A 12005-nucleotide genomic window follows, 5' to 3' on the forward strand; every position below is an offset into this window, starting at 1 on the left:
CCAGCTGCCAAGTCTAAAATAAGTCCAAATAAGTATTCTGGACTTTATTGCTAACTAGAATTTATCTATTCTATAAAACTTGTTCTAGATAATGTCCTTTTTTTCTCAAACTAATGAAGTTCCATAAAGTAACACTTTTTTTTGCACATTATCATTAACGACTAAGATAATTAACTGAAATCAATAATAAAGAGTATATAACTTATAGATCTTCTGATTAGTTGTTTCATAACGTTTCTTTGTTACTTTGAATAGTTTTCTGTTTTATTGACCAAAAACAAATAAAGAATAATTTTAAAAGTTTAATGGTTAAAATAAAATAAAAGTGGAGATAGAGAGAGAGAGAGAGAACTAAAACTATTCATTTAGAATGATAACAATAAACTGTCTCTTTTACATAATAAAATAAAGTAAACAATACTAACACTTAGATGAACTGAAACGAAGCAGTAATATTTACATTGACATTCTAAACTTTTAAAAAAACCTTACACAACAAAAATAATACAATAGAGAATAAAGAAATTTGTGTGGTTTGGACAAACATGACCAACAATAATTAAGAGAACCTATAAACGCTTAGAAGTTTATTTAGTTATCAGATAGTGATAGGTAAAATAATACAATGAAAAATGAAAGTGTTTCAATAAAGTGAACAGATGTAAATTTTGATAGTCCGGTATTGGAAGCAAGATGGATTTGAGTTTTAAATCAAGATTTTTTTTCTAAAATCGAATTGAATTTCACGAAAGTGAAGTGTTAACCAACATCAAGGAAATATTCTGAACATTTTGTCGAACTATTACCACTAAGAAAAGATTAGTTATGATTTGTTATTAAATTTGCTGGAAGGACATTCCCTAAATGTTTATTTCATGTTTGATAAGTTTAATCAATCGAAAACACTCAACTTTTCTCTTGAATGGTATATTAATACACATTTGTAACTATTAGAAGCATGATTTTAATGTCTTGAAGAATCTTTGAAAAAGCAATTGAATTATTAGTAGTGCTATTGATCTGTGAGTGTGACTCTACAGAAAGCAACAGCCAACTGTTGTTTGAGAATAGTTAAATAGGACTCCATATGGAGAAATAAATTCATTACTAGACATTAATTAACTATCAATGTAGAGGCTAATATGATTTAATATATGAAACTTATTATACTGTGAACTAAACAAGAGCTTAACGTTGAATTGATGATTTTCAGTTCAGGCGCTGTGTTCTCTACATTAAAAAAAGAAGAATCGATAATGTTGTCCAAAACGAATGAAAGCTCCACTCTTAAACTATGGTGAACAAAGTACACAATACCATAAAGAGTTTAGTTTTTTTTCACTGGAAAAAGATATATACTTACTTGGTAGGTATGCATTCGGATTCCATGCAAAGTGGACTGGTAGAATTCTTAACAGTAATATTTTCGGTCTGACTGCTTTCGTTGTTCAACTCCTCTGTTACATTCGGTTTCGTATGAGAGTCCAGTGGTTCTAGTGTTTCAGAGACTTCTTGACAATCTTTGTTGACAGATGATTGAGGACTGAATTCAATTTGAGACTGCGATTCACTACCACCGCCCCCACCACTTATGGAAGACCATGACTGTTGACTAATATCTAATTCATTGTACATAGTAGGTATATATTCACGTCTAGTAAATAAATAAAGTTTTAAGTAGGCAAAATATTAGACACGAGTAAGAATGTTGACGATAACAAATTATGTTAAAATCTCATAGAAAGAAATTCAAGTTTTCTGGTAAATCAAAATAAATCTTAGTAATAAAACTGAATCTAGGAATATAGATAGAAGTATTACACTCAATCAACAATATATATTTACAATTGGAACACTGAATAATGAAAAAAATTATAAACTGCTTAAAAAGTTTAGTTGAATTAATAAAGAGTTTAGTAAAGATTATGAACATTTTACATTTTTTAAATCATGAACTCAGATGTGAGACAGTTATTTGCCACAGGTAAGGGAAGTTGGTCGCACAATTTTGTGAATCGATTACGGTTAGTCATCAACACCATTGAATCCAGGCTGTAGTTTAGAAGTTGGTCATAGTTTCAATGTCTGTATGCGGGGTCATGGATGCACATTGCTAACAAGTACCATACTAGGATGAGGTGGCCGTTTAGTGCTTTCAGGTTCTAAGTGTTGGCATAAAATCAGTTTGTGATCCATTCGAATATGATTATATAAGTTTGATAAAAATGATTTTAAGTTGTATTCAATTTTACTATTAGCCAACAAATATTCGATTAATTTCAATAGGCCATATCCTGCCCGTTGTTGCTACCTTGACATGGTGGTCAAGCTTGCTTATACTGGCTGGAACAATCATTCCACAAGGTCCTACTATACCAGACAGGACGGTTGAAGAACGGTAAGACTAAAAGCAACAAACCCAAGGTCCGAGAGTGAAATCGTACTGATGACTATACAGAAGTGTGACGGCAGTAAGGTGTTTCCTTCAAACAACCAGCATAACAGCAATACTACCTTCCCACAAGGAGGGGTGGGGTTAGAAAAGGTCGACCCTAAAAATCCACACCTCGCCTTATACCACGGATATCCGTCTCCGGCGGTAAGGTTTCAACAATACGGAGCTAACACGAAAATTACTCATAAAAAGGCGGTGTGTGACCGACCTCAAGCAGTTGTCCCCTGGACACTGCGGTCACGCTCCCAGGTCACTAAGACCACCTCTAACCCAATTTCCTTGTGAGGTACCTCCAAAAAAACCCTTCCACGGTGTGGGCAACCGGGAAGTGATAACGGCCCTCATACCTCCAAAAGCAATCAAGACCACTGTATTCATAATAGGTCATATACACACAGTACGATCAAAAACCTCTAGAATGAATAGCAACTCTGTTAATTTTGGGAAACAACATAAAACACAATGTATCTTATTAACCTACGATGCCATAAATATATGGTAAAATACCATTTAATATCTAATACAATTTACTTTCTGCCAATATATCATAAGTTTCAACCCCGCAACATCTCCTTTGATAGCACGATGATGGAAACCCTAACCCTCAGATATGATTAACGCAAGGATCAGGCTTAACATTCAAGTTCAATTTAATTGAAGAGTAAGTGACTTACGAAACTGATTTCCTTTAATCGTATATGATATTTAATCATACTATTTTGTTAAAGAAAAAACGTATTTATCTTGGTTAGTTGTCTTGTCTTCTAATATCAGTTTCATTTGAGGTATAACATCAATAATTTAGTCAGTCAGTCAGTAACAACGTAGAACTTCGTACGTACGTACATCAGTTCGAGTTGCCATACCACATTAGCAGAGATGCAATGGTCGACTCAAATCCCGTAGTGGTAGAGGTAATAAGAGTATAAGCAGTAATCGGGAAAATTAGTGTTTGGAGACGTTATTTAAAGAGTATAATCCAGTGAAAAAATTTGGGAAGAGGAAAAAAAGGGACATAAAGAATTCAGAAGATTAGAATTTGGGAGACCACAAAGAGTGGGTGCACCTGCGCTATTGCAAACAATTTTGAGTCACGTCATTCAGGGTCTCTAACCATCGGTTGCTATCATCTCGCGGTCCCCAACCAGGTAGTCATTGACGTACTTTTAGAGATAACTTTCCTGGTCTAGATTTCCAGGGGTTGAACTTCTACCGGGAGATTAACTTTTGACCTAGAATATGCCGATGACATAGTTTTATTTGGTGAAGACGCTGACAAAATGCAGAGTCTTCTGACCACTCTAAGCAACAATGCAAGCACGTTCGGCATGCGATTCTCTCCCTCGAAATTCAAAATGTTTCTTCAGGATTGGGTTACGTCGACACCCGAACTAGTGATAGGGAGTGAAGTAGTTGAGCGTGTCGATCGCTTCACTTATCTTGGAAGTCTCATCAGCCCTTGTGGTCTGGTGTGTGACGAAATCTCAGCACGGATACAGAAGGCTCGACTAGCTTTTGCCAACTTGCGTCATTTATGGCGTAGGCGAGATATCCGTCTATCAAACAAAGGACGTGTTTACTGTGCAGCCGTTCGTTCCGTCCTACTTTATGACAGTGAAACATGGCCGGTAAGAGTAGAGGATATTCGTAGGTTACTAGTATTTGATCATAGGTGTCTTTGAAACATTGCTCGTATATCCTGGGATCATCAGTCTCATGAACAGCCATAATTTGGCCATTTTACATCACTGTTTATTATCTATCAATTGGTATCCTTTTGCATCATTTCAACAATCAAAAATCCATTCATAGAATCCTACTTCATAAAAACTTGGCATTAATCACTATTTTGTTCAGAAGGTTTTGGGAAACTAGACTACAAATAATAATAAGTATAAATAAAACATACAGTTGCTCTTTGAAACGTTCCTTCTGATGAGTAGTTAAATAGCGACGTCGTTTCTTCACACTTTCTGATTGAGGTGGGATGAAAATAAACTAAAGAAGATAAATTTTGAGGAAAAATCAGCACAGAAGAAAGAATAGAGTTTGGGCAACAGTTTTTAAACAGAAATTACTAGCAAACCAATTTACAAGGAATAAAAGTACACAGAATTACATAAAGCTGAGTATTTTTCGAGAAACCGAGGTCAATTTCTTTAAGCTAAGATGGAGTATATTTTTTCCGCTAGAATGTGAATAAAAATCAACTTTTACTCAGCTAAATCTAGTTACTGATCACCCTACAACACATCGCTTGGAAAGGTGAATTCAAAGTAAATAATACTAATTACCCAAGAAAAGCAATCTTCATGCTAATTGCACGATTTTGTAATAACCCCAATAAAATGTCAAAAGAAAAAAAACGAGATATTTCAATAATTATCTGACGTATCTATCTATGTAATAATGAAATAAATTATGTGAATTGTGGGTTGAATAATACTGAAATAAAATGAATCACGATAACACCACACTGACAAATTATTTTATTCAACTTACATCACAAGTATCTTCACAACAAGTTGAAATAGTTACAACCTTAGAAGTAGTGGTATTTTGTTCCGAGTCAGAGAAATGTCGTTTCCTTGTTGGTTGTAATGACAACTGATTAGAATTGTTTGATTTACTTTCTGTCACTGGCACTTCCTGTGGTCCACCGAATAAGCGGCGTTTAACCAATGGACGACACGGAAGTGGGCCAGGAGATGTTACTGTAGGAGACCAATTATGATTATCGTTTTCATTATCTATGAGACTTGTACCAGGTGGAATTCCAAAAGCTTCAGCAATAATACCATTTGTAGGTGATGGTTTAGGAGAGGCAGGAAAAAGATTAACACCTTTTCTACCACGGCCACGCCTAGATGAGGAATTAGATGGAGCTGACTGAGTAATATTTTCTGTTTGTTCAACTAAATGAGGATAGAAATGAGATAATATTTGAGAATTTCAATAACTTTAAATTCCAATAACGGTTTACCTATTTTAAACCAAAAAATATCTGTAAAAAAATAATTAGCTTTACAGTTCAGTGGCACTTTAGTCACTAGAAAATAAATAAACTTGTATTGGAGTTTAAGCTTATAAGGAACTTCATAACCTTGTAATATATTGATTACTGGTTTATTAACGATACGTAACAATATGTACGAATATGAATTACATTAGTACAAACAAATGTTTAGTCTTTCAACAAAGACTAAGCAAAGAACCCATTGAGTACTTAAAAATTTCTTGATAAGCAAAAGGATTTTCACTCTTTAAAAATATTCAATACTTCTTTAAGTAAAGGGGTAAAAATGATATCAATGATATTAAATGAGAGCTCTTGTAGTTAAAGGATTAAGAATGTTCATATTCTCCACTCTATGGCTTCTGTTTGTCAGTTAATCTTACATTGAAATCGGAAATAAAAAAGATCATGATGAAGTAACTGACAATACTTTTAATCGTATTTGTTGAAGTTCTACGAATGAGTTCAATATTATTCTTGATGTAACACGGCGATGAACAGTAATTTTATGTTAAACAGTAGTTATAGAAAAAATATTTTACATCATTTAGGCTAATGGCATAAACGTAGAAATAAACAAGCATAAATTATTCACCACAAAACACTTTTTATGTTTTAGTACCAAGATCATTTTCGTTCAAAGAACTGTAGCTTTCAATTACGTAAAAAGTAATAAATTAAGAACTTAGTTCGGCAATAATAAACAAACAACACTTACATGATCGTCGAACAGGTGTAACCATTTTTTCAATTGGACTATTAACTTTTACTAATGAAAGGCGCCCTCGACGTGATCGAATAGAAGGGTTATGTGAAGGTTTTTTAGGATCATTATTATTCTGCGAAACAAGAATATCAGAGAACAAGTCACCCACAATTGTATTTGGTTTCCGGGACTTCTGAATTTTAATAAATTACCAATTATTAATGTGATGGACAAACAAAACACATATAAATAATACTAAAGTAAATGATGTTAAGACCGAAAATTGTTTAAAACACACTTATATTCTTTCATGTAATTATAAGCAAATTATAAAAATGGTTATTTGCTGTTAACATTAGTTCAGTAAATTGATCCTTTCCAAAAACTTTCCAAGATTTCCAAAATTCTCCAACATTGTTTGTCTTGTATGACCTATGATACTTATTTAAAATGAATTAGTACAACAGATGAACATATTAAGAAAATGATCAATTAAAGTCCGAAACATCAATGGGAAGATTCAAGCAACCAATATAAAAACGAATCAAACTTCAACCAATTATACAAGCTGGTGGCCATCAGGACTCAGTAGTTGAGTGGATAACGTGATGGCATTTAAGGCGAACGGTATTGGGTTCGAATCCCGGAGTGGACATTGACTCTGGGATGCAGGTACATCCAACTGAAGAGTCCCAAATCGGATGGAACGCAAGTCCTGGATTCCACTGCTAGCCACCATTCATCTTTGCCTATAATGCTAGTGACTTAAGGCAATATCGAGGAGATCCGCACAGGATACAAATGTGTCAAAAAGACTGATTAACTGCAGTCCTCAACACCAAGAGAAGGATTCAGACAGCCAATAAAAAATGAATATATTTTTTTTATAAAAATTAATTTAATAAATTACCTCTGGTTTAAATTTATCTTTAGCAAAAGATAATTTTTTATCAGAACGTGAAGTGGTTACCAAAGAATCAATAGGAGAGTTCTCTTCTATTTTCAACTTCAGATTATTAGAAATTACTGGCGATTGGGAAGAAGAAGAGGAGGACAATCTTTTTGATAAACGAGACAGACGTTTAGTTGGTTCCGACTTGGGCGTTTTGCGAGAAATAGATTTACGCCTGGAGGTACTCTTTTCACTAGGACTTAAGTCAGTCAATTGTTGAATATTTGGATTTAATGTTCGTATAATAATTTTTTGAAATTCAGGTTCCAAATTAATCAAAAAGTTTCGAAAATTTAATAATTTTGACGAATTACTTTTAGTTTGTTTTACACAATACTGGTCGACTAAATAATTCCAAAAACCGATGAACCAATTCATGAAAGTAACAGACAATTGAAGTGCTGTAAAATAAAAGAAAATATGAAGCACTCAATCATAAGTCCATCAAAAAACATCTCAGCTTCTACTACAGCGAGAAGTTAATAAATTAAAAACCAAGAAAACAACTTAGGTTATGACTATTACTATTGAAGTCTACAATAAATGATTGTTTTTAGTCCACATATAATATGCAGAAGCAAAAACTGAAAGTCTTAATTTCCTATAATAGATAATCTCATATATAAGCTTGGAAATCAGATTTGTAAAAATATAAAGGTTAACGTGTACAACATCTAGGTACAGAGTATTCTGCTAACAAACTAGTGTTAAGATAAAATGAACTGTAATTTTGAGTTATTTTTAACCTATCTTAATAATTACATTGCAATTCGATGGGCAAAACTCAACCGAAACTAAGGACTAGACACAGTAACTGTCAGTACTTACTAACTGTTTGGTAAAAGGCAAAAGAATAGCTGACATAAAATTTTTTCAGTGAAGAAATGATAAGATTTTCGGTTCCAGAAAGATGAACCTTTATGTCGAAAAATTCCAACACAGTTTAGTACATACATGAGTAAGTTTGTCCATATATGTAAGTTGACCCAAGAAGCTAACACTTTCCGAGAGAATGTTTAAGTATTAGGAAGCCTATTTTCTATGGGTGACGAAAAAAAGAATCTAGTCAATCTACAACAAATTGAAGCATTTATTCAAAATATTTTTAACTTGTGAACGAGACAGACTGTGTTTAATCTTAGGTAATGGGAATAATATAGGTTTTTCATACCGCTTAGATAGTAGATCGAGTTTGATTTTAAATGGCATTTTTTAAGGTCTCAGTATAAAGTGAAGTCTTTCCCTAGAACAATTTTGCTTCTGGTAGTTCTTAAGCATATTTCCAGACGATTTTGTAAGACACAGAATTCTATGACACCCAAAAGTTTTGTCCAGTTTTCTCCTGGAACTGTCGATTTTAGAACAAAAACACTTCAGGAACATAATTAATTCCCCCGAAGAACTAGATAAGAATGCAACTATTGCAAGATTTTCATAATCTAAATTACATATTCGTCGATAAACATAGGGGATACCCACACTATAATAACACAATGGTTGGATTCAGGAAATTCACAATCAACGGACTTTGAAGTAAAAACATAATACTTCAGTAAATATTATAAGCGATGTGTTATCGGTCATATACTAAACTAGTTTGAGAAGAAAAGACAAAACCAGCATGTAGCCCTTCCTTTCTTTTAATTATTACCAAGTAGTGCTGCCTAATCGGAAAGTGAACCTCTTAACTGATTACTAGTAAAACGCAAGGACAAATAAATAAAAACGAGTGATTATATATATATATATATATATATATATATATATATATATTTACCACATTCACAAGATTCTTGATTCGATTTCACATTGTAACCACACAGTGTGAGTGATAAGCTGAATATAGCTTCATATTGAGCAATCGGATGTATGGAATCAGATATTTCCGAATTAAATACGGGAGTGGTAGCCGGCGTTTTCAGATCTTGTTTATCGGGAATTGTACGAAACATGGACAGTGGATTATTGATGGATACATTGGGAGGAACAACTTTCATCTGTTTCCAAATGCATATGAATACTTCCTCCAGCTGATAATATTAAAAATCACAATTAAAATGAAAATATATATTCACAGTTATATACGGTAACACAATGAATTATTCAAGTATAAAACTACTAATTAATAATGATATAAAGTTCATAAGTTTTTATAAAGTATCCATTAGTTTTTGAACAATCGACTTTTAACCAACGATTTTCATACCAATAAACCTACTGAGGTTCGGACAATTGAATAATATCAGATACGTCTATGAAAGAATTATAACTCATGAATTGACGTGTGGTGGACGATAAAAATAATTGATACCTTTGTCTTCATTATTATATTTAAATATAAAGCCTTACCACACCACTGGAGTATACATTTATTATTTTTAATCGGCTTGAATAATTAAAGATATTATTTTGATTGAACAGTATGAAATTTGATTTCTAGTCATATTATACTAGATAAAAATAAAGGTCATTAATGGTGACTTACTGCTAATTTAGCATGTTGTCTGTGTTGAGTAATTAAAAGTGGTTCATCTAGATCTGTTCCTGCTTCAATAACAGCTTTTTCCGCTTTTACACAACAGTCAACCAAACGAGTTAAACTCGACTCCAGCTTAGAAAACATTGACAAGACAGAATCTGTCTCATGAAGATGATTCTAAATTGTTAATAATAACAAAAATAACAACAGTTAAGATTAATATGAAATGCAGTAAAACGTTATTTTAGTCTACCATAAAAGCTTGATTGATATAGCTAAGTTTGATAAACTCCAACTTCCATGTTTAAATGCTTTAATTTGGATACCCATAAACAGTATTTTCAGATTCCAACTAGCTAATCTATCAGCAAACATTTTCATTGGCTAAAAGCGAAATAGTTTTCGTTTAGTCCAACTCAGATGCATTTACTCTTTCTCTTCTTAGTCAGTCAGTCAGCTACAACGTAGGACCAGGCACATATATGCATCGGTCCAGGTTGCCATACCTCATTAGCACAGCAAGATGAACACCGGATTCACAGCAGTGGTTAGGTCAAAGGTGGTAATATATAAGAGAAAGATTGCATATAGAGATATAGTACAAGAAGAAAGAATTGGTTCGTAGAAAGGTATGAAGCGATTTTAATCTCTTAGTTTAAGGGAAGACAGGGAGTGTATACACCGACGCCACTGTGAACGATTCTGAGCCATGTCACCATGAGTCGCCAACCATCGGTTACGACAGTCACGCGGACCCCAACCAAGTAGTCTGCATCTAACAACATGGCTCAGACTAGAAGTTAGTGTCTTCAAGCACTGATGCCACTTTTTGGTTTGGCCGGCCCTAATCCTCTTCCAACCATCTCTAACACCTGTTAGCATTGCACGACGTGATAATCGGTGTTTATGCATACGTAACACGTGGCCCAACCATCTCAGTCGATGAAGATGAACAACCTCCTCGACTGATTTACCATCATTCCCTAATACCCTGCGCCTAACCTCACTATTACTTACCCGGTGATCCCAACAGACGCCAGCAATATTTCTAAGGCATCTGTGGTCAAATACTAGTAGCTTACGAGTGTCTTCTACTCTTAATGGCCATGTTTCGCTGCCGTAAATTAAAACAGAACGGACTACCGCGCAGTATACTCTTCCTTTTATTGATAGACGGATATCTCGCCTTCGCCAAAGGTGACGTAAGTTGGCAAAAGCCAAGCGAGCTTCTCGAATCCGTGCTGAGATTTCGTCAGACACCAACCCATTAGGGCTGATCAGACTTCCAAGATAAGTGAAGTTGCCAACGCGTTCGACTACTTCACTCCCTATCCTTAGTTCAGGTGTTGACGCAGACCAGTCCTGAAGCAACAACTTGCATTTAGAGGGAGAGAAGCGCATTCCAAACATTCTGGCATTGTTGCTTAGTGATACCAGAAGACTCTGCATTTTGTCAGCGTCTTCACCAAACAGGACTATGTCATCCGCGTATTCTAAGTCGATAAGTGGACCTCCTGGTAGGAGATCAAAACCCGAGAATTCAGTAAACGAGAATGTTATTTCCATCAGTAGATCTATGATGAAGTTAAACAAAATGGAGAAAGTGGACAGCCTTGACGGACACCACTTGAGGTTTCAAAAGCACATGACAGTTCGCCATAAGCTCTGACTCGACTAATAGTGTTCGAGTAAAGAGCCTTCACAAGGTTTATGTACTTCTGAGGTACGCCTTTCAATGACAGACACTGCCACAGAATCTCGCGGTCTACCGAGTCGAGAAAGACCACCATTGTCGGACGCCGATAAGTATGCCTATGTTCTAGGACCTGACGAATGGTGAATATATGGTCGATGCAGCCACGACCAGGTCTGAAACCAGCTTGGTTCTCTCGCGTTTGCAGTTCACGAGTCTTAGTTAAGCGTCTGATAATTATCGAGGATAGTATTTTAGATATTATATTAGTTAAACTAATCCCTCTATGGTTGTCACAGGATGATTTTGACCCTTTCTTATATATTGGGACGATAAGTGATTGTGACCAATTAGATGGGATAACGTCTAACTCCCAGATCTTAGCTAAAATATTAGTCAACCTAATCGCTAAAATTGGACCACCATCCTTAAAGACCTCTGGAGCCAGTTCATCTGGACCAGCTGCTCTTCCTCGTTTCAGATTAACTATAGCCTTTTGAACTTCAGCAAGAGTTGGGGGACCTACTTCAATGTTCCATTCACACTGTCTGGGAATGGAGGGTAGTTGTAGAGTAGCTGAAGGCCAGTTGAATTGTTCTCTGAAATGTTCCGCCCATCGTTCTAAACGTCTGGACTGGGAGCAGATGAGAGTATCGTCTTTTTCTGATATAATCTCACTTACACTTGACTTATTAATTCCAGAT

The 12005-nt window shown here is 34.8% G+C and overlaps 1 protein-coding gene across 1 annotated transcript in view; it reads right to left on the reverse strand.

Annotated features, from left to right (window-relative positions):
• Positions 1–12005, reverse strand: part of MS3_00000935 (uncharacterized protein) — a 48709-nt gene that overhangs the window by 10640 nt on the left and 26064 nt on the right. The window contains exons 21-27 of the mRNA XM_051208502.1: positions 9615–9785; positions 8907–9159; positions 7088–7530; positions 6190–6370; positions 4958–5370; positions 4365–4453; positions 1364–1654 (exon numbers count right to left, since the gene is read on the reverse strand). Coding sequence (XP_051075253.1) covers positions 1364–1654; positions 4365–4453; positions 4958–5370; positions 6190–6370; positions 7088–7530; positions 8907–9159; positions 9615–9785 — 1841 coding nt within the window. The remainder of the gene's footprint in view (positions 1–1363; positions 1655–4364; positions 4454–4957; positions 5371–6189; positions 6371–7087; positions 7531–8906; positions 9160–9614; positions 9786–12005) is intronic.

Source organism: Schistosoma haematobium, chromosome 1, assembly GCF_000699445.3.
Source record: "Schistosoma haematobium chromosome 1, whole genome shotgun sequence".
Taxonomy (NCBI): domain Eukaryota; kingdom Metazoa; phylum Platyhelminthes; class Trematoda; order Strigeidida; family Schistosomatidae; genus Schistosoma; species Schistosoma haematobium.